General features: G+C 42.6%; 1 protein-coding gene across 1 annotated transcript in view; it reads left to right on the top strand.

The window, feature by feature from the left end:
* F8 (coagulation factor VIII) overlaps nt 1–23,839 on the top strand; it is a 217,867-nt gene that overhangs the window by 168,137 nt on the left and 25,891 nt on the right. Inside the window, exon 22 of the mRNA XM_090264419.1 lies at nt 4,366–4,521. Coding sequence (XP_090120545.1) covers nt 4,366–4,521 — 156 coding nt within the window. The remainder of the gene's footprint in view (nt 1–4,365; nt 4,522–23,839) is intronic.

The raw sequence follows: 23,839 nt of genomic DNA, 5'->3' as shown, positions 1-23,839 counted from the left end.
CTCCCATCACAGAAGCCAAAAAAAGGTGGCTTCTTTATTTTAGAGAACTGAATCCATCTTCTTCACAAATTCTATACCATCGAGTAATAGAAAACACTTACTAAAGTTAGTCCAATCTTGTAAACTAACATTTCTTCTAGAGCAGTACTATGCAATAGAAATATAATGCAAGCAACATGTGTAATTTTACATTTCCTAGTAGCCACATTATAAAAGAAATATGTGGAATCATTTTAATAATATATTTTATTTAACACAACATATTAAAAAATATTATTATGTTAACATGTGATCAGCCAGAACAGTGGCCCCTTCAAGGGCATACATATGGGAACTTCTGGATCCCTTCCATGCCACATGAGAGCTGAGGGCAGCTTGGAAGCACCAACTCAACTTCTCTGCCTAACCACAAGGGTAAATTCCTTCTAAAGCCCACACAGGAAAAGGGAGAAAACTTTTCTGCTTCTAGCTTTTCTCTCAATCTAACATGCCTCCCACCTCTGCTACTTACAGCCTGGAGAGGGGCTAATGTACACACGTTTTACCACCTATTTTCCATAGCTCCATCCACATCTCATAATGTAGCAGCTTTCTTCTTTCTCTTCTTAGTTGCCTGAGGACATTCTCCTACATATTTCTTTTTCCTTTGTGAGATGGCATTTGCTCTTCTATTTTTCCTGAGGTTAAAATAATAGGAATCAGAAAAAATAAACTGACTTACCAGTAAGCAGATGCAAAGAACTTATCTGCTAATGCCACATCAACTGCCAGAGAGCCACATCAGCTCATTCGTTTTTGTTTGTTTTGTAGGCACTGTCAGTTATGACTGAATTTGAGAGGGCTGTTCACTAATCCCTAAGTATTTTTGTTTGTTTGTTTGTTTGTGAGGCTGCCAATCCACATGTTCTCACCTTGTATTTTCTGTGTTTATCACTTATTCAGCCTTGCATATATCCCTGCGTAGTGGACCTTTTCATCTATTTGGCTGCCCTGCAACTGTTCTTTGTATTTATTTTTTGTAATAGTATCCTCATTTCCATTTGGGGAATTATATTTCCCTCACTGAATATAATCTGGTGAAACTAGTAAATTGTCTTTTCCTCACCAAAGAACCCTGGGTGATACACCCTGTTAAGATTCTGCATATTAGTTTTGACCCATTGTTCCAGCTTGCCAAGATTCTGTCTCCCAAAGTATTTCCTAGTCTTTCCAGTTTCACATAATTTACTGACTTGATCACTAAACTCTTTTATATTTTAGCAATGTCATGATCAAAATATTGAAGTAACCAGGGATTCCTTACTAGGTGCTTGAAACAAAGCAAGCTATTAAGTCCTCACCACAACCTTATGAGATAGATGTTATTATCATCTTCATTATACTCATTTCAGATGGGAAGTTGAAGCAAAGTTAAATAATTTGCCCTAAGTCACACAGCCAATAAGTGGCTGAGCCAAATTCAAATTCTGATAGTTGGGCTCCAGAGACTTAATTCATAATTGTTATTCTATACCATTTCCAGAATGCTCCCTTTAGTTGATAACAATCAATAAACTATCACTGTTTGCTTATGGAAACTGAACCAGTTACAAATTTACCTTATTGCATTATCACACAATCTATATTAAATCACCTGATCTTAAGGTGTTTTTGCCATCTGTCTTACTGAAGTTCACTTAGTATTTTCTTGATCTGGTAACTTTATAGAATAAATATAATAACTATGTGTGGTGCCAGGTGGGTACTAGAATTATCAGGGGGACCACTTCATAAATTATATAAATGTCTAACCACTATGCTTTACACCTGAAACTAATATAAAATAATATTGAATGTCAACTGTAATTGAAAAGTAAAAATTTTAAAGCAAAAAAAAAAAAAAAAAGAAAGAAAGAAAGAAAGAAATGGTTCCAGAGAGCCAGCAGGCAGGATGTTGGAGTCAAAGGGGGTGCTGACAGGGAAGGGAGATAGGGTAGGCATCTATTCTAGTGATAAAGCCTGACAGGTGCACAAAAACCAGCCCACCAGTTATGAGAACAGTAGACTGGCTTGAGGGACGTTGGGTGACCAAGACCAGTTGATCAGCAGCAGACAGTTGGCAAGCTCCATGGAGATGTCCAACTGCAATGATTGTATTTGTATACTATGTGACTCATTACCACCTTACTTACTTCCTCATAGATATGTGTCTTGCTGTCATACTCAAATACTTGGCTGGATACATAAGTAAAAATATTGAATCTGTAATTGCCAAATTGTTACAGAACACCTGGGCTGCTCCAATTGAAAACAAACCCACGGGCTCTTTAATTAGGGGTCCGATTGCCCGCCGCCAGAATTACAACTCTTAATACTTCAGTTGAGTGAAAAGAAAATTGTTTAACAGTTACACATATCCTTGCCTCCCCTCTACCAAACCTAGCCAGTTTTAGGAAAGTCAGAAACACCGTTTTTCTACTTCCCAAACACAGTTCAGCTTTACCAGCGGCTGCCAATCATTCAATCTGATTGGGGTGGTCCTTTCTGTGCTGTGGTGCCCTTCAGCTCTCAATACAAAACCGCCGGGATTCTCAGCCTCCTTGCAAACTGTCTTCTTTCTGTAAACCGCGTGGATCTCCTCTCCTTCTCCAGAGCACCCCTGCGAACACCCGCCTGAGAGGGAGACAGCCCCAGAGCGTGCAGCCCCCAAGTGTTCGCAGCTGCCTATATATCCCTGACTGCGTCCTCTGACGCAGTGGGTGTTGCCAACAGTTCTGACCATTCACAGAACCCCACGTAGGCTCTGTGTGCTTTCCATACCGTCCCCTGGTTCAAGACTCCTCCCATCCACCTGAGGCCTTGGAAGCATCCAAGCAATTTTGCATAATGAAAGACACCAGCCACCAGCCTCAGGCGTGTGGAGGCATTCTGAAAGCTGCTTCCTTCTCCCCATCCCCCAGCTGCAAACTCTGGGGATTTTTGGACTCCCCTGTTTCTGTAACAAAATTGCTCCAACATTCCAATTATAATGCAAAGAGGCACAAAAAGAAGAGGAAGTAGATAAAATTGGCAATTTGCGAAGAACTCATTACTTACAGAATATAAGTGGAAAAGGGGTTGGCAAGACTTTAACAAGTACTTTTAAAAAGATTTTATTTATTTTAAAGACTGACTGAGAGCAGGAAGGGTGAGGCAGGGGAGAGCAATGGGGAAAATTGGGACAACTGTAATAGAACAACAATAAAAAATAACATAAAAAAGATTTTATTTACTTTCAGAGAGAGGGTAAGGGAGTGAGAAAGAGAGGGAGAGAAACATGAAAGAGATATATAGATCAGTTGCCTCTCACAGGACCCCAACTGGGGGCCTGGCCCACAACCCAGGCATGCGCTCTGATTGGGAATCAAATCAATGACCCTTTGGTTCACAGGCCAGTGGTCAATGCACTGAGCCACACCAGCCAGGGCAATACCCCCTTTTAATGCCTGCATGGTCCATGCCCTCTTTTTTAAAAAACCAACTATTCCCTACTACTCTGCTATTTTTCACTCATTTATTCCAAAACATTTGCTAAGCATCAGTATTATACCAGATGCCATGTTAGGGTCTGGTGCTAGAGAAAATATAAAACCTAACATTTATTGTTTAGTATGTGTCAGGCACTCAACTCAGTATATTACATTTATTAAATCTTTAACCCTTCTGATAACCCTTTGAGATAAACACCACTATTATCTCCACTTCACAGATAAAGAAGTTGAGACACAAAGAAGTTAGGTGACTCAAACAGGTTGATGGCCTTAAGGATCTCAGTCTGATAAGGAAGGCAGATAAGCAAAGAAACCTTTATAATATGGTGCAATAATTTGATATAATGAAGTTATTATGCAAAATGAAGTGGAAGTATACGAGTAGAACAACAGCACTAAATTTGTCTGGGTAAGTCAGGAAAGGCTAACCAGGAGAAATAGTTTCTGAACTAACATTTGAAGGAGGGGTAGCAGTTTATCACTGAAAGAAATATTAAGATGGAGGCTGGTCTGAAGGGGAGAAAATTGGCTTTGGCTAGGCTGAGGTATGGACAAATCACTAGGTTATCCTATGTGCAACACAAAGGATGTGAGTAGAGGGAATGGGGGCTCAATTATTTTGTAGTACTCTGGTTTTACAGGAAGTAGGCTGGGAACTCAGCAAGCACCTTACTTAACTCATTCCCATCATATACCCCACAGCTTCACACACACCTACTTTTCAACATTGATATCTGCTTCACCTGCACATCCAAGGTAATACTGGGCATATCTGTGTCAATGTAGGTTCTTCTTAAGCCAATAATTTCAGAAGGTGGGATATACATTTAAAATAAAGTGTATTTTTAATTGGCAGGTGGATTTGTTGGCACCAATGATTATCCACAGCATCATGACCCAGGGTGCCCGTCAGAAGTTCTCCAGCTTCTATATCTCTCAGTTTATCATCATGTATAGTCTTGATGGAAATACGTGGCAGAGTTATCGTGGGAATTCCACTGGGACCTTAATGGTATGTAATTAGTCCTTTCGAGAGAATGCATGAATCCTTTAAAGAGCTTTTGACAGATTTCATATATGGGACTCACGCTCCTAGTATCTACAAACGTAACTCCAAAACAGAGTTTTCCATGTATGCATACTAAGAGTGATTGTGGATATATGGACAAAAAACTGGTAGTATCAAGGATCTCATAGATAATAGAAATGAAAAGATGCTCTATTGACAGAAATATGTGATTCAGGACTGGATGGATTGTGAGTTTGCTTATGAATATTCTAAGTTTGAGGTGACAGTAAGGCAATAAGGTTAAATGTCCAGCAGGCGGTAGATGAAAGGATTGATTTTAGAAGACAAAAGCATGAATGAAGGTGAAGATTTGTATCTTCCACACAAAGGGATGGGTGATACCTTGGGAAATGATGAATTCTCTAGGGCCGAGCTCAAGACCCTTAATTAAACAGGCTTAAACCCTTATCATCATCATCATCATCTACTGTTCCCTCAGTTTTATGCCCTGTAATAAGTTGATCCACAAATTCAGGCAATTCTTTCTTTGTAATGCCTCTCTTGTCTCTTCTGTTTCATTTATACTGCTGTTACTGTAGTCCAGGACCCCACTACCTCACAACTGGCCTATTTGTTATGTTACATTCCTAACGAATCTTTTCCTCTTGTCTCTTCTCTAATAAAGCTGCATATCACTTTGGGATAACCGTCTTATTCCCCTACCTAAAACATTTCAATGTCCCTCTCTTGTCTTCAGAATAAAGTTCAAAGTCCTCAAATGGCCCTGTGCAAGATAAGTTCTTTTTGCCCATTTAGATCCATTTTCCTGCTTCCCCACCTTGCTCCTTGTTCTGTGAGCCTTACCTGTGTGAATATATTAACAGCCTACCTTATCCTCTCTGGCTTTTCATTGGGTCTCACTGGAAAGAAATCAGAGGAAGCAAAGAAGGTAAGATCAGGATATTTATCCTTTCTTTCTTTCTTTCTTTCTTATTTTTTTTTGAGAATTGTTGTGAGTTTATTTGAGCCAAAGTGACAACAGTTGCTGGGAAGCAAAACTTCAATGGATTGAGAAAATTCTCCAGAAAATGGCAGTCGAGCACCTTATTTTATACATTACAATCAAAAGCGGAAGGGCGTTACACGAAATCAATTGGTGATAGATTAGGGAGGTGGGAGAAAGTGAAGCAGGGGACCTTGGGGATTGGATAAAAAGGTAAAATTATAGACACATACTTCTTTTACATAGGTGAGTACAGGATAGTTAACAGTCAAAAATAAACATGATAACTAACAATGAGGAGATTTGTGGTCTCCACTCTGGTTTAGTGGTTGTGCCCCAGGTGTTTGGGAAAAAAGGGAAGTTGCCCTGGCCACTGTGGCCAAGTGGATTGAGTCCCAGCCTTGGCCTGCAGACCAAAAGGTCGCTGGTTTAATTTCTAGCCAGGTCCCCAGTTGGGGGCATGCAAGAGGCAACCAATTGATGTTTCTCGCTCTCTTTCTCCCTACCTTCCACTCCCTCTAAAAATAAATAAATAAAGTTTTTTTTTTACTTTTTTAAATTATATTACATTGATTATGTATTACATTTGTCCTGATTCCCCACTCTTACCCCACTCCACCCAGCACCGCCCACTCGCTCAGACAATCCCCCGTACCATTGTTCATGTCTATGGATCATGTGTATAAGTTCTTTGGCTACTCCATTTCCTATACTGTACTTTACATCCCCATGTGAGGCTGAGCTGCCTCCAACGCCCTGGTTTGGTTGGAAACTTCTCTGTCCAGCAGAGGTTTCAGGACCATGGCAGAACAAACTTATCCAGGACACTGTATTTTCTCTGGGGGGGAAAAGAGGTGGCTGTTCCCTCTAGTGGCGAAAGCACAAGACCTCCATTCCTCGTGCCTTTTATTAAGAATGGTATGGAAGATATAAGGTCAAAATTCATAAATCATCAATTAGCTTTTAGGCACCTGGATTACAGTTGAAAGTTACTGATTATAGATATCAATATAGAGGGCACAATGACCAGTCTGTGTCAGGCTCTATTAAACATCTTGATGCCACACTGGCATTATATGCAAGGTTTCACACATTCTTTGCTACAGATTGTTTATAGTTAACTGAGAGATAAGAAAAGTGGAGCAAGCTCTAAAGCATAATATGTATTCTTTAAACCCAATTCCCATGAGAACCCTCTGAGTGGGCTTTGATCCTGTCTGCCTCAGCCTTCCAGTTTTCTGTTGACACTTAGAGGCCTCCCAGAGGGGCCTGGCTCATGCCTTGGGCTACAATTCCCAAAACCACAAGAAGCAGTTCCCCATATCTCCCCCTTTTTTGTTTTTTAAGACACTTATAGTAGAAAGCCCTATAAAGCTTGATACTTGCTTTTCTTGAATACGATCACAGGAAAACAGCTTGGAAACACATCAGAGGACACAGAATATAACAATGACCAATAAACATCCAGCTGCTCCTATTAACCATATAGGAAAGTTTAGTCCTTGAAACCAATTTTTAGGGTTAAGCCATTGGAGGTTATCACTTAGGGTTTGAAACACTTTTTGTTCAGAAAGCTGCTTAATGTTCGTAAGCTGCTGGTGGAGTTCAAATTGTAGCCAATCAATTTGGCCTTTAATATTGGTAGAAAAGGCACCCCATAAATGATGTTGTATGTTAGCCCAAGAATGCTGACTAGAGTTCCATTTTAATGGGGTGACACATAGTCTTAAGAATCCAGAGTTGCAGGCAAGCTGTTGTTGGGTGACCAGGGCATCCTGTCATTTCCCCAGCCACAGTATGGCCAATTTCATGGCTGAGAGTTGGGCTAGGATTTCCTGATCAATACGGGTTAGCAACAGGACATCACAGGGACCAGTCTATTGTTCAGCCAGTGGCTGTTTGGGGTCTTGAGCCTTTCAGGTCTTCAGTAAGACTTGGTCCCCTGGTTGGAGTGGGTGTAGGGGCTTGTCAGGCAGACAGACAAACCTGTAATGAGTAAACTTGTACAAAATGGTTAATTTACATAATAACTTACAAACAAGACTTTGAGTCTCTAAGACTGTGGAGACACCCAGTCACAGCGCCTTTGCTGAAATAATAGCACTTTTGATGATGTTACAGACCTAGGACTTTATGCATGTAAAGCAGAGACAAGCCTATTTCTGTAATTAAGAGTTTAAACAGTGGCAGCTATTCCCTGGGAGGGAGTTGGGAATGTATAGTGCCCTCCTGTTTCTGCTTTGAAGCTAGAGAAAGTTGGCTGTTTTTATTACTTAGTGACCTTGACAATTTTCACAGAGGCTCGAGAAAGCAGGGGAGATAGCAAGCTTGGCACGGCTTATTCCTGGGACTACAGTTTCTAGGCCTAAAGTTTACAATGTTTCAAAGACTTGTATGCTTACTTTCCCTTCTTATTTCTTTTTCACTTCTATTTCCCTCACTTTATTTTTTCTTTCTTTCCTCCTACATAGTCCTTCTTCAACTTGCACAGACCATCTATGATTTACTGGGGCTTTTTGAATCTTTTTGACCTAACATTCCAAAAGGAACATAATAAATTCTTTAAAATTTAAGCCTAATTAGGCTGCCAAGTTAGTTAGATTCTTTGGGGAGGACTCAATACTCCCCCTTTTTTTGTTTTTAAGAATATTTTTAAAGGTATGATGGGTTATGTAGCCTGGTTCATTATCAGTTTTTATTTGCTGAGGTTGGCTTAAGAAATTGAATGCTTTGAGCTAATGTGCCTGAATATACTTGGTCGATTTTTCTGTAAGAGTGGAGGCATGCAACACTTCAGAGTAAGTATTTACTGATGTAGAGGTATTTACATTTTTTAAAGGGGGGGTAATGAATGACATTTGTTTGCTAAATTACTTGGAGGCCAATCCTTGAGGGTTGGTCCCACTGCTGGATGGCGCTGCACCCAGCGCCTGGCAGTTTGTACATTCCCGGATAATTTGTTTAGCTTGAGAATGGGAAATGCCAAATTTTCTGTGAAGCGCTTGAGAATTTTGGTGGTAAAATTGATGAGAGGCAACTGCCTTTTGGAAGGTAGTTAATACACTGACTAAAGCATCAGCAAGGTCATGTGAGCGGTTACCCACACCCATGGCTATTCTGTAACTACTAATTTGTACTTCTTAATCCCCTCAGTTTGCCACCCATTCTCCCCATCCCCCTCCCCTCTGGCAACCAAAAAACACTCTGTATCCATGATTCTGTCGCTATTCTTCTTGTTTGCTTAGTTTGTTTTTTAGATAGATATGCATTTATTGCCATTTTATTGTTCATAGTTTTAATCTTCTTTTATTTAAATAAGTCCCTTTAACATTTCATATAATAGTGGTTTGGTGGTGATGAACTCCAATAGTTTTTTTCTTATCTGGGAAGCTCTTTATCTGCCCTTTGATTCTAAATGATAGCTTTGTTGGGTAGAGCAATCTTGGCTGTAAGTCCCTGCTTTTCATGACTTTGAATATTTCTTGCAAGTCCCTTCTAGCCTGCAAAGTTTCTTTTGAGAAATTCCCTGACAGTCTTATGAGAGCTCTCTTGTAGGTAACTAACTTCTTTTCTTTTTCTTTTTCATTTATTTATTTGTTTGTTTGTTTGTTTTTAGTTTTAGAGAGAGGGGAAAGGAGAGAGGGAGAGAAGCATCACTGTGTGGTTGCCTCTCACTCGCACCCCCAACTGGGGACCTGACGTGCAACCTAGTTATGTGCCCTGACTGGGAATCGAACCAGCGACACTTGGCTCACAGGCCAACGCTCAATCCACTGAGTGGCAACTAACTTCTTTTCTCTTGCTGCTTTTAAGATTCTCTCTTTAACCTTTGGCATTTTAATTATGATGTGTTTTGGAGTGGGCTTCTTTGCAACCATGTTGTTTGGGACTCTGTGCTTCCTAAACTTGCATGCCTATTTCCTTCACCAAATTAGGAAAGTTTTCTTTCACTGTTTTTTCAAATAGATTTCTAATTTCTTGCTCTTTCTCTTCTCCTTCTGGCACCCCTACAATGCTAATGTTGGACCTCTTGAAGTTGTCCCAGAGGCTGCTTATACTATCCTTATTCTTTGGATTCTTTTTTCTTCTTCTTGTTCTGATTGGTTGCTTCTTGTTTCCTTATGTTCCAAATCATTGATTTGATTCTCAGCTTCATCCACTCTACTGTTGTTTCCCTGTAAATTTTTCTTTATTCCAACTAGTGTATCCTTTGTTTCTGGCTGGGTCTTTATGATGTTGAAGGCCTCATTAAGTTCCTTGAGCATCCTTATAACCAGTACTTCAAACTCTACATCTGATAGAATGCTTCTCTCTTTTCTTGTTTAGCTCTTCTTCTGGAGTTTTGATCTGTTCTTTTATTAGGGCCATGTTTCTTCGTTTCCTCATTTTGGCAGCTTCCCTGTGTTTATTTCTATGTATTAGGTAAAGCTGCTTTGGCTCCATGTCTTGGTATTCTGGCTTAATATAGTAGGTGCCCTGTAAGGTCCAGTGGCACAGCCTCCCCTATCACCCAAGCTGGGTACTCAAGGTGCACTCTTCCTGTGGGCTGAATACAACCTCCTCTGTGTAGTTGAGCCTTGGTTGTTGTTGGAAGATCAATGGGAGGGATTTACCCAGGCCAGTCAGCTTCAAGGATAGGCTGTGACCACTTACAGCCAACCTCCACCCTCTGTGGAGGATTTTCTCTGCAGGAGCAGTGTGGTGGTGCTCCAACATGTCCACTGGGTACACTGGCCCTGGGGTTTCCCAGGTGGTGCAGGCCAAGGTCAGTCCCCACCTCTGTTTTGCCAGGGGCACACTGCCTGAACTATAAAGCAATCTGAGATGGCTGCTACTTGTGCTGGGCTTGGAGATTCACAGGCAAAGCCAACCTGTGACTCTAAACTGGCTGCTGCTAGTGCTGGGCCTGGGGCTCACTGAGGCCAGTTGTTGCTTGTTTGATAGGATTTAGGAAGTTGTGAAGCATGAGCCAAGACCAGCCATTCATATGCAAAAGCAGCTTGGGTGGGCCTGTAAGTTGGATGGGGAAGAGTCTAGGGATCTCCAAGGTGGGTCAAACAATGTTAGCCAGGATGATGGAGTCTCAGATATGGCACCAGCTTGCGGGCTCTGTGAGGAGGGGAGTTAGAAAAGGGACAATGGCCTCTGTTCACCTTTATGCCAGACACTTCAGTTTCTGCCTGTATACCACTGGTGCCTTTCAAGCTGCTACCTCAGTGCTGGAGCTCAGAGGGAGTGAGTCGGAATAGCTGAATCCATATGTGGGTTCTTTAAGAGGAGCTGCTCGGTGCTCCAGCAGTTTGTGCCACTAACTCAATCCCCACTGGTTTTTGTAGCCAGAAGTTGTGGGGACTTATATTCCTAGCACTGGAATCCTGGGCTGGGAAGCCTGGTGTGGGGATGGGATTCCTCGCTCCTGAGATATCCCTCCCAAATTTTTATCCACCACAGGTAGATGTGGGACCACCCTGTTCCATGTCTGTGCCCCTCCTACCAGTCTGGATGGATGTGGTTTCTTTAATTTTGTAATTGTCAGACTTCCATTCAACTCAATTTCTGACAGTTCTGAGTGATGGTTGTTCTATATTTTAGCTGTAATTTTTATGTGGTTGTGCAAAGAGACGAGCCATGTCTGTCTACGCCACCATCTTGACCAGAAGTCCTAAATAAAATCTTTTTTTTAGAAAAAAAATAAAGGGAAGTTACCTGACATTCCAAAGGTATGTTATCCTAGATGAAAAAAGACCACAGACAGGTTCAATTAAGGTAAAGGTTGACTTTTTGTTCCAGGAGATTCGAGCCTAGGGCAATGACTGCCCACCATGACCTGCTTTTAGTTAATAAGTTTTAATTTCAGACCATCCTTTGTGGTAAATTTAGATCTCCCAGTTAGTAAGGCTGTCACACAGGCCTCCCCTGATCTTTTCAGGTTTAGTATGTGGCCCCTTTTCTTCCACACATCCCCTTTTTGGTCATAAATTAATCCAAAGGATACATTGATGACCAAACTTTTGGTTGGATAATGAGGTCCTACGGTGCTAGGAAAGGTCATTCCTAGGAAGTCTCAGTGTCAGCATTTGTCTTGCTGAATGATGGACCACTGGGGATGAGGCAAGACTGTAACCTTGAGTGGAAGACTAGGCCGAATTTTTTCTCCAAAGTGAAAGACAGGTAAATGGGAGGCACTCAGTTCTTATGGGCCTTTATTAAGAAAAACACTCTGACGCATTTCTGTTTCTTTACTTCAATCTTTATTGTATTTTTTTACATTACCTTTTAGTCCTTTTGTGCCTGCCTTCCCCCAGCAACTACCACACTGTTGTGCATGTCCAAGAGTCCTTTTTCCTTTTTGCTCAATCCCTCCAACCCCTAACCTCCCCCCACCACTAGCTGTCATCCTGCTCTCCATCTATAAATCTGTTTTGCTTATTAGTTCAGTTTGGGTCTGCTGCATGGGCAACAGCTGGCCCTCCATATCACCCTGCCCAGGCTTTGTAGCTTCACTGGAGAGGACACTCCAGCGTCATCGCAAGATGTCGACTCAACACGGGAGGAGACAGATACCGGTTATAAGCTCATCTGATTGGCGAAGGAAACAAGCGCCAGGGGTCTCCTCTGACAGTGGGAGAGGTCATCGCACCTCACTGGACAGCTACCGCCCGCCTCAAGCTGGGCAGCCCCCAGCCAATTAGGTGCCGTCTCGCCATGGCTCGCCTGCCCCACTGGGTGCGTGGGGATCAGAGAGGCGTCTCTTGAAAAGTGGGCCACAAAACACTCGCACCAGGCAATTCCAAGCAAACAACAAGAAAGAAGCCTCCAGCTCTTCGCCTCGCTAGCTGGAACATCAGGACCATGTGTCCCGGACTTACTGCAGACCTTCCGTGGATCAAGGGTGCCAGGAAAACCGCCGTCATCGACAGGGAACTGGCACGACTAAACATCGACATTGCGGCTCTACAGGAGACCCGGTTGGCCGACAACGGAACTATCAGAGAAACCAACTACACCTTCTACTGGCAAGGGAAGTCTCCGGACCAACCAAGACAGCACAGTGTTGGGTTCGCTGTGAAGAACACGCTTGTTAACTCCATAGAGCCACCCACAGGAGGCACAGAGAGATTACTTACCCTCCGATTGTCAACAACTTTCGGCCCAGTCAGCATTCTTAGCGCGTATGCCCCAACCCTCTGCGCCACCACCGAAGAGAAAGAACAGTTCTACCATGCACTGGACGAAGCGTTATCCAAGATCCCCAGAAGTAACGCTCTTTATCTCCTTGGAGACTTCAACGCAAGAGTAGGAGCCGACCACATGGCCTGGCCCACCTGCCTCGGAAACTTTGGGAGAGGAAAGATCAATGAGAATGGTCAGCGACTGCTTGAGCTTTTGTGTCACCACGGCCTGTGCGTGACAAACACATTCTTCAAGTGCAAAGAGATCCACCAGGTGTCATGGAGGCACCCCCGCTCCCGCCACTGGCACCAGCTTGACCTCGTCATCACCAGAAGAACGGATATTGGCAGCACCCTCCTCACCTGCAGCTACCACAGTGCAGACTGCGACACGGACCATGCCCTCGTGGTAAGCAAGGTGCGCATAATGCCAAAGAGGTTGCACCACTCCAAGATGAAGGGTCGCCCACGCATCAACACCAGTTGTGCCAGCAACCCAGTTAAGACCCAGCAATTCATCAACAGGATGGAAGATGCACTCGGCGAGGGAATGGCGGCAGACGACATTATCGAATCCAATTGGCCATGTCTCCGCGACGCCATATACAACTCCGCCATTATTGCTTACGGGAAGAAAGAGCGGAAGAACGCTGACTGGTACGAGGCTCACTGGGAAGAAATGGAACCCGTGATCGAGGCTAAGAGGAAGGCCCTACTGGCTTACAAGGCCACGCCCACACCCAGTACACTTCAAGCTCTACGGGCTGCCAGGAACAAAGTCCAGAAGACCGCCCGCCACTGTGCCAACACCTATTGACTAAACCTGTGCAGAAGCATCCAGGAAGCCGCCAATATAGGCAACGCACGAGGAATGTATGAGGGTATCAAGAAGGCAACAGGCCCAATCCCCTCCAAGATCGCCCCCCTTAAGTCCAAGACAGGTGAGGTCATCACTGACAAGGAACAGCAAATGCGGCGGTGGACCGAGCACTACCTCGAGCTGTACGCAACGAGGAACACCGTAACAGACACTGCTCTTAACGCCATCCCAGACCTACCAGTCATGGAGGAGCTAGACACCCCACCTACTGCGGCAGAGCTCAGCAAAGCCATCGACCGCCTCGCTTGCGGGAAAGCACCAGGAAGTGACGGAATCCCTCCAGAAATCCTAAAGAGCGGGAAACCAGTCCTGCTACAGCCGCTCCACCATCTACTCTGTCTCTGCTGGAAGGAGGGTTACATCCCCCAGGATATGAGAGACGCCAACATTATCACCATGTACAAGAACAAAGGAGACCGCAGCGACTGCAACAACTACCGGGGCATCTCTCTCCTCAGCGTCGTCGGCAAAGTATTCGCCCGGGTCGCTCTTGCCCGCCTGCAGACCCTTGCTTCCCGCATCTACCCAGAGTCCCAGTGTGGCTTCAGAGCTGGCCGATCAACAGTGGACATGATCTTCTCCCTACGCCAGCTGCAGGAGAAGTGTCACGAGCAGCATAAACCACTCTACCTCGCCTTTATCGACCTCACGAAGGCGTTTGATCTGGTCAGTCGAAGCGGACTCTTCAGCTTGCTACGGAAGATTGGCTGTCCACCACATCTCCTTGCTGTGGTCATGTCCTTTCACAACAACATGCACAGCACGGTGTCCTACAACGGCGCAACCTCTGAGGCCTTCCCAGTCAGCAGCGGAGTAAAGCAGGGCTGCGTCCTCACGCCTACGCTGTTCGGAATCTTCTTCTCCATGCTCCTCCAATACGCCTTTAAGGACTGCAGCGAGGGTGTCTTCATTCACACCAGATCCGATGGCAAGCTCTACAACCTGGCCCATCTACGAGCCAAGACCAAAGTCAAAGAGGTGCTCATCCGTAAGATGCTCTTCGCCGACGACGCAGCCTTGACATCACACTCCGAAGAGGGACTCCAGCAGCTAGTCACTTGCCTTTCCCACGCATGCAAGGAGTTCGGACTAGCCATCAGCCTGACGAAGACGAACGTTATGGCTCAAGGCACGGGGACTCCCCCATGCATCACCATCGACGGATACACCCTGGAGGTTGTCAACGACTTCACTTACCTCGGGTCCACCATCTCGAGCTCTCTGTCAGTTGACTTGGAGGTCAACCGGAGAATCGCCAGGGCAGCCACAGTTATGGCCAAACTGAACCGGCGAGCGTGGAACAATTCCAGCCTCACTGAGAAAACCAGACTGCGCATCTACCAAGCCTGCGTACTCAGCACTCTCCTCTATGGCAGCGAGACGTGGACCACCTACGCAAGGCACGAAAGGAAACTCAACAGCTTCCACATGAGGTGCCTGCGACGTGTCCTGCATGTCGCCTGGCAGGATAAGGTTCCCAACACCGAGGTGCTGAAGCGAGCCAACATGAGCAGTTTGCATGCAGTTCTTAGTGAGAGACGCCTCAGGTGGCTCGGCCATGTCAAAAGAATGGATGCAGGCCGTATTCCCAAAGACCTCCTCTACGGCGAGCTAGCAGAAGGCCAGAGGATGACAGGGCGCCCAAAACTGCGGTTCAAAGACATCTGCAAAAAGGATATGACACAATGCTCCATCAATCTCAACACATGGGAAGTTCAAGCAGACGACCGCCTAGCCTGGAGGCTCGCGGTCAGGCAAGGTACGTCACGCGCAGAGGCTGCGTGCAACGAGGAGGCGGTTCAGAAAAGATCGAGGCGGAAGCAGCATCAACAGCAGCAACAACAGCCATCTGCCTTCACCTGTAACAAGTGCGGCAGGGATTGTCACTCCCGAGTCGGACTGCACAGCCATTCTCGGCGGTGCAGATAGACTCTCAAGAAGCTACGCCATCGTCTCTCGAGACAGACAGCTGCCGACGATTAGTTCAGTTTGTTCATTAGAGTCCATATATGAGTGAAATCATACGGTATTTGTATTTCTGACTATCTTATTTCACTTAGAATAATGTTCTCCAGGTTCATCCATACAGTTGCAAAGCTAAAATTTTCTTCTTTTTTACGGCTGAGTAGTATTCCATTATGTAAATGTCCCATAATTGTTTTATATGCTCATCTACTGTAGGACACTTGAGCTGCTTCCTTATCTTGGTGATTGTAAATAACACTGCAATGAATGTAGGGGTGCTTATGTTCTTTTGAATTAGTGTTTTGGGTTCCTTCGGATATATTCCCAGAAGTGGGATCGCTGGGTCAAAAGGCAGATCCATTTCTGATTTTTTGAGGTATCTCCATATTGCTTTCCACAGTGGCTGCACCAGTCTACATTCCCACTAGCAGTGCAAAAGAGTTCCCCTTTCTCCACATCCTTGCCAGCACTTGTTTGTTCTGAATCATTTCTAATGTATGAACTATCATGATCCAGGTTTTGTTACCTGTCTCACCCTTCTATATTTTGCATTTAGTATAGTTTGAGGGCACACCATACACCTTTTCAATTTTCATAATTTGACCATGAGGCAGGATTCTATTTACTATGGTCTATTTACTTCCCATTGGAAGTACTCAGGTATGCAATCATAAGCTGTAACCTTAAGTTTTAATCAGGGCCAAGGCTGTAAGAACACAATGCTTCAATTTACAATTACCATCTAAAAAATTCCAGAGGCCAGGAGAACAGGAAGGATTTTATAAGTAAATTTTTCTGTGCCTCAGGAGCAGTTATAGACAGCCATGTTTTTATAGTCATTTTCACTTCTATCTGAATTAATATAGTTAGTAGTCTTTGTTGGGTTAGGGGATAAGCACTTTCAGGACAAATTATCTCCTTTTACCTTCTCCTAAAATATATACATCTCTTTTCTTCCTTTCGCAATAGCATTTCTTCTAAATTTTAAAACAGCTACCATAAAAAGAGTATTATTGATAATACAAAAATTATCTTATACACCTTCAGCAATTAACAGTTGGGTTGTATGTAAAAAGTTTGGGAAAAGTCAAAAGAACAAGTATAATTATTTTTTCAAGATTTTATTTACTTATTTTTAGAGGAAGTGAAAGGGAGGGAGAAAAAGACGGAGATACATTGATCAATTGACTCGTGCATGCCCCCAAATGGGGACTGGGCCCACAACCCAGGCACATGCCCTGCCTGGGAATCGAACCAGCAACCTTTTGGTCAGCACTCAATCCACCGAGTCACACTAGCCACGGCTAGGGCAAGTATACTTATTAATATTAACAGGCAGATAAAGACAAACAAATAAAGTTTAACGTTAATTTGCAGGTATACAGGCTTTGTTGATGTTTTGGGATAGCTGTCTATCTCTGGGGTTGATGGCCTCTCATCCTCAGGAAGTCTTTGATCTGTGCTGTAGGTGGATGAAAGTGTCAAGAGACAGGGGCAGTTGGACCCCTGATAAAGTCCCTTCCAACAATGTTGGAGAGAGAGTAATGTCTTTTCCAATGGACAAAATCTCCTGGTTTTAAGTCGTGGTCTTGAAATCTTTGTCTCCTGGGAGCACACTGTGAAATGTTACTAATTTATTGGTTCCTATAAGCTGGCTAATCAGCCCTTAATAATAATGCAGAATGTCTCATTTTAGCTAAGTTGATTCTTGTGTTTCTTCATCTAGATTCATAGGGCAGCTGTTGACTATTTCATAAGAAAGGCTATGTTTACCATAGATTTCAGGTTGAGGAGTACTATAAGGAGAGCTTCTGGTCAAGGGAGATTAAAAGGTTCTTAAAACATACCTAGGTGAGTTTTAATTGTATCATTTGTATGTGCTACCAATCCAGAGAACTGGGGGTAATAGGCACAATGAAAATACTGTAGAATAGGCCAAATATTGCAAATAGATTGCATTATTCCTCTAGTAAAAATGAATCCCTCAGTCACTAATTCAAGAGGAATTCCCCAACTGGAAATTAATTAAAAATTTTTTAAAAATTTACCTACCATTGAAACTGTTGCTCTCCTGCAAGGGAATGCCTCAATCCATATAAAATCATAACTAATACACTTTTTTATATGCTTGAGATGGTGGCATTTGGTTAAAATCCAATTACCATACCTCAAATGGATCTAAAGGAAGTTGGAAATATCCTTGGGCCCCATGGAATGATTGTCTAGGGTTATATGTGGAAAGATAAAACATCTGCTATACACTTTGAGCTACAGTAACAATAATATTGTTTACTTCATGAAATCATCTTTTAGGACTTTAATGTTTTAGCTCATGTACATGTTAAAGTATAGGTAATTAAGTTCCTATAGGTAAGACTGGTTTCTGATTGGGTCCAAGCTATATCTGTTTGGGACAAATGTTCCCCCTTTGGTTGCCATATTTTTTTTCCCCCTGCAACTGTCCATTGGAACTATAAAAGAGACTTTTTTATGGATTTAACAGGAAGCAAGGAGCATTCTCAGGTCTGGAAAATGTGGCCGTTTAATGCTTCCCATCTAGCTGCAGCATCAGCTAAATAATTTCCTTTTGCTTCCATGGTGGCAGCTTTAGAAAGCCCTGGAATTTTGATAATTGCCAATTGTTTCAATTTCTGTATGACATCTCATAATTTTGCAACCTACTTTCCATTCTTTATGGGCTGCCCTGAGAAAATTAAGAAGCCTCGCTGCTTCAACAATATTCTAAAGTTGTAAGGTACACCAAAGGCATAGCTATTCTCAGTGTAAATGTTGGCCAGTTGATCTTTGGCCAGTTGACAAGTCTGAATTAAAAAATTAATTAGCCGGACTTCCGGCCAAGATGGAGGCTTAGACGGACACGCTAGGTCTCCCTCTACAACTAGAGAGGAATACAACTACTTCAAAACAAAGGATAACTAGAAATTCCAGAAAATAAAACTACACGGAAGCCCAACATATGAAGTTATAAACCAGCGGTGCCATTTGGGCAGGTAAGAGTTAAAGAGGGCAGTGCTGTTTGCGGTCCCACCTGAGACAGCGGCAGGGCGGCGAAAAATTCCGGCTGCAGTCAAGCCCCTGGCGGTGCGCGACTCCGGCGCTGGGGAGAGCGACCGCCGCATCGCCTTGAACAGTGAGGCCCAGGGGGGCGGGAGGACGGATCCCGGTCTCCTAGCTGAATAACTGTGTGAATCCATCTTGGACCCCCGCCCCCAAAGAAAGCGCCACAGGGCTGCGAAATAGGTCGCAGACAGGTGCCGGTCGCTGAATTGTGACGCGTACACAGACACTGCCCCCTACAGCCGGCCCAAGAAAACAAAACGCATCTGTCAAAATGAGGCAGACAACTATAGAAATCCCGGTGACACAGCTCACCAGGCAACAGATAGAGAACCTGACAGATGAACAGATAAGAAACCTGTCAGAGGCTCAGTTCTGGGCCATTGTTATCAGGTGGCTTACAGAATTCACAAAAGAGCAGGAAAAAGATAAGAAAGAAGCAAAAAACATTCATAACGAAAGGAACAAAACCACATGCGAGACAGATGGTGAGGAAAAAAAATCCAGAGTTCATTTCAACAAACCGGAATATGGAGAAGGAACAACCAGTCAACCAATGCAGCGAGAGGAAATGGGAAGCAACAATGAGAGGATCAGAAACCTCTGGGACAGCTATAAAAGGCCCAACATAAGAATCATTGGTTTGCCAGAGAGTGAGGAAGATGAACTAGAACTTGAAAAATTGAGTGAAAATATAATAAAGGAGAACTTCCCAGACTTGGGGAAGGGAATAGACTTGCAGGTCCAAGAAGCAAGGAGAGTTCCCAAGAGACTGGACCCAGGGAGAACCACTCCAAGACACATTATAATCAAAATGTCAAAAATTAAAGATAAAGAGAGAATCTTAAAAGCAGCAAGAGAGAAGAAAAGAATTATATACAAAGGGGTCCCAATTAGACTATCAGCTGACTTCTCAAGGGAGACCCTACAGGCAAGAAGGGACTGGCAAGAAATATTCAAAGTAATGAAAATCCAAAACCTACAACCATGAATACTCTATCCAGCGAAATTGTCATTCAGAATAGAAGGACAGAGAAAGTGTTTCCAGGACAAAATAAAACTGAAAGAGTTCATTAGATCCAAACCACTGTTATATGAGAAGTTAAAGGGACTGGTTTAAAAAACAGAAGCTAGGGAGATGAAACAAAGCCAAACTAAATAGGCAACGAGAGTGGAAAAGGAACTGTGGGTAAGGGAAGCATATTGGGGGGAGGTCAACAGGGAGGGGGAGTGGGGAGAGGGAGGGAGATGATATAGGAATTGGGGATCATGGTGGGAGGGAATGGAATAGACGGAGAGAGGTTGGGAGGAACTGTATGCACAACTAATGGACATAATCTAAAAGGGGGGGACAACTGGAGGGAGGGGGGCCACCGAGTGGAGGGGAGCAGAGGGAAGGGAAATTGGCACAAATGTAATATTTTAATCAATAAAACACACTAAATCTGAAAAAAAAATTAATTAGCCTTGTTGGGCATATCTTATTCAGGTAAATAAGAACTTTGTTATGTCCACCATGAAAGTTATTGCATATCCAGCTTGGTAACATTCCTGTTTATTTTTCAGAGATCTATCTGTAAACCAAATTAAATCAGCATTATCAAGGAGTTTCCTATAAACCATTTCTAGGAACAAGAAGGTGGTAAGGTCAATTTGATTTTAATAAGACAAACAGAGGCTGGGTCATTGATAAAAACATTTGGAATCCAACTGTGACAATATCCCAGTCAAAGTCAGGAATCATCTAAGCTGTTTTCTTGTTTTTAGAGGAGGAAAAGATAGGATTCCTCTGAGTCTTTCAGGGTTAATTAGTAGCCCATCATTACATATCAGATAACCAAAGAATTTTACCTGGGGTAAACAGAATCAGAGCTTGTCTTTTGATATTCTTTTGTGTTCTTTTGGAAATTAGTAATTTTCTAGAGTATAAATTAAATTATCCATATATTGGATTAGAGTGGAACCTTTAGGAAATTTAACATCGCCTAAATCAGCTTTTAGTATCTAAGATAACAGGTGGGACTCCCACCTGTTATATATATCTGGGCATTAATGCCCAAGGAAACTTGTAATCTTCCCAGGTAAAAGCAAAGAGATATACAAATAGAACATTATTATTATTATTATTATTTTGGCAAAGCTTCCCATTTAACTTTAAGCATCTCAGACAGGCCTAATTAGTTTAACCAACTTTTATAAGGAGAGAAAATAAATCCTTGAGGTATTCCAGGGCCCTTTGGAATAACTCAAAGCCATTTCTCAGTTTAAAAAGTCTTCAGATTTAAACTTTGGGAAGTTTTTGTCAAACATACTTAACCAAAAGACCGCAACTTAAACCATTTTTGTAAATCTGGGTAAAATAAACACATATTTTATGGTAATAACTTTCAAAGACATCAATCAAACTTAACCAGATTTAATATCAAATATTTTGTCCAGACAACAGAATCCTACTTAATCTCTTTAGGCTAATAAAATATTACACCTTAGTAATGCCATTCAAAGGCAGGGAAAAAACCACTACACATAATATACAGATGAACACATATTACATCAAGACCATGCACATAATCTGAATTACTAATTTTTTTGTGGAGAAGAGGCAAGATTTTTCTCATTTACTCGATAACTTTTGAGAAGACTGAAAAAGGTAGGGAAGTTCCTAAATACCAAGCAGGAAAACATGCTGAGACTTTCAATAACAGCTTCAAGGACTGTGAATGTTGGTGGAAATAAAGGAAACCTCAATCTCAGGAATTAAGCAACAGTAGAGAACCTGGCTGAGTTTTTCTTTTTTTTTTTTCTTTACAGACTTTAAACTTCCACAAACTTCTATAACCATCTACAAACCTTTTTACAACTTTCATATTTTCACAAACTTCTTACCTATTCACCAATAACCATCTTTAGAAAAACTCACTTTCTTCCTTTTCCCTCCATGGTATTTCCACCTTATGCCTTCTATTACCAAAACTATACAATTTCTTTCCAACTTAATTTAAATCTTTAACTTTTGGAAACCTCAATTTCCCATGATAACCAAAAATAAGCAGCCAGTATTCCCTAGATTGGCTTTTATGAACACATTTCATAACCTATAGAAACAAAGTTTCCTCCATTGGCAAATACACTCACTTTCAAAAAACACACCTCTACCCTAGCTGGTGTGGCTCAGTAGATTGAGCCCTAGCCTGCGAAACAAAGGGTTGCCGGTTCCGTTCCCAGTCAGGGCACATGCCTGGGTTGCGGGCCAGGTCTCCAGTTGGGGGCGCACAGGAGGCAACCACACATTGATGTTTCTCTCCCTCTCTCCATCTCTTCCCCTCTCTCTAAAGAATAGATAACTAAAATTAAAAAAAAGAAACACACCTCTAACAAAGACATTTATTAACAAGCCACTCATTAACAGCTCCAAATCCACCCCACAGCCTCTCTTCAACAAAAGCCAAAAGCAGGGGAACCCAAGACTTGTCTAGCAATCAATGTTTTAGCATTTCAAAATATCTAGATATCCAATAACATTAATCAAAATTCACTAATTTAGAAAGGAATAGCTGAAACAAATTAATTTTAGAGAGTTTTTGGAGACCAGGTACACTGTATTTGCATTTCAAACACAAACTTACAGACCTTGGTTTCAGAGTAGTAAAGGGGAGGAATGGGGGGTTATCAGTTATTAGCTTCAGAAACCTTCTTCAGTTCAAAGACAGTCTCTACAATTTCTTACTACTTTTTAAAAAAATTATCTATATTCCTCTAGAAGCTTTTAATTTCCACATCAATATATGCTTCCCATCCATTGTTTCGTTTTAAAGCCAGTATTTTCTAATTTTGCATGCAAAAAATAATTTAGGTGCCAAAAGAAAACTGCATTTTGGCCATTTTAGGTCGATACCACTTCTAGTTAAATCTGCTCATTTCTGAAAAGTACTTACAAGTGAAGGCTTCCTACCAAGAGTATTAATGAGGGCTGGCATCTGGAAGTTTCTGGCCTTAGAGGCACAATTTCCCATGTTAATTTTAGTTTTATTTTGGGATCTGTAGAGTCTGCACCTCAGACTCTCAGAAAGCAATTCCAATTGAAAAGCCAAAGTTAAAAACCAGCCACTCACTTCTTCCTCTAATCCCACTTTAGCCTGGGTTCTGTCAATCCTTAACCTTAGTTCCACCTTGAGGGTTTAAAAAGACAGATCAAATAAAGTCATGACCTCATACTTTAAAACAGGGAGGTCCGGAATTCCAGTTGAAACTCACCCAAGTTTACCCTTTGCAAAACAAGGAGCAGGTGAGGCACAATGGGTCCCTGCTGGTACCTAGCACGAGTCTGGGTCTGCAAGGTGGTCCTGGGCGGGCTTCTCTGAAATCCTGCCAACTATGCCAAGTAAATGTCAGTATAAGAAACATTCAAACCTGCAGAGAATTTTTGTGAGTTTAGTTGAGCCAAACTGATGACAATTTCTCGGAAGCAAAACTTCAATGGATTGAGAAAATGCTCCCAAGATCAGGATATTTATTCTACTAGCTCCCTCCTTGCAAAGGACTTGGCTGTACCTCTACACTGAAGATCACAGCTCCCCTCAAAGTGCCTTCCTCTACTTGTTCTAGTTATTATTGCTGAGTATTAAACTACCTCACAACTTAGTCTCGTGAAAACAACCATTCTGTTTTGTTCATGGATTCTGTGGGTCAGGACTTTGAACAGGGCACAGCAGGGATGGTCTGCCTCTGTTCCACAATATCTAGGGCCTCAGCTGGGGAGATTAGACAGGTGGAGACTGGGATTAATCTGGAAGCATCTTCACTTGTATGACCGGTGGTTGGTGCTGACTAACCTAACTAGGACAGCATCTGAGGCTGTTGACTAAAGTAACTTTAAATGGTCTCTCCATGAGGCCTAGGCTTCTCACAGCAAGACAGTCTCAAGGTAGCTAGACTTCTTATGTGGCATCTTAGGGACTCTAAGTGTGAATGTTTCAGCTAACAAGGTGGAGAATACATTACCTTATCTGATCTACTCTTCTAAGTCACATAGCATCACTGCCAAGACATTCTATTGGCTATAAACAAGTCACACATTCACCCAGATTCAAAGGGAAGGGACATAGACCCCTCTCCTCAATAGGAGGAATGTAAAGAATTTGTGGTCATTTTTGTAAACCAATACAAGAATCTACCTAATTATCTCATTTAGGAATCTGCTCCCTCTTTCATCCCTCCAGGCCT

This window comes from Furipterus horrens, unplaced genomic scaffold (genome assembly GCF_987537825.1).
Source record: "Furipterus horrens unplaced genomic scaffold, mFurHor1.1.pri manual_scaffold_17, whole genome shotgun sequence".
Classification (NCBI taxonomy): domain Eukaryota; kingdom Metazoa; phylum Chordata; class Mammalia; order Chiroptera; family Furipteridae; genus Furipterus; species Furipterus horrens.
Note: the sequence above shows the minus strand (reverse complement) of the source record. Positions and strands in the feature narration are given on the sequence as shown.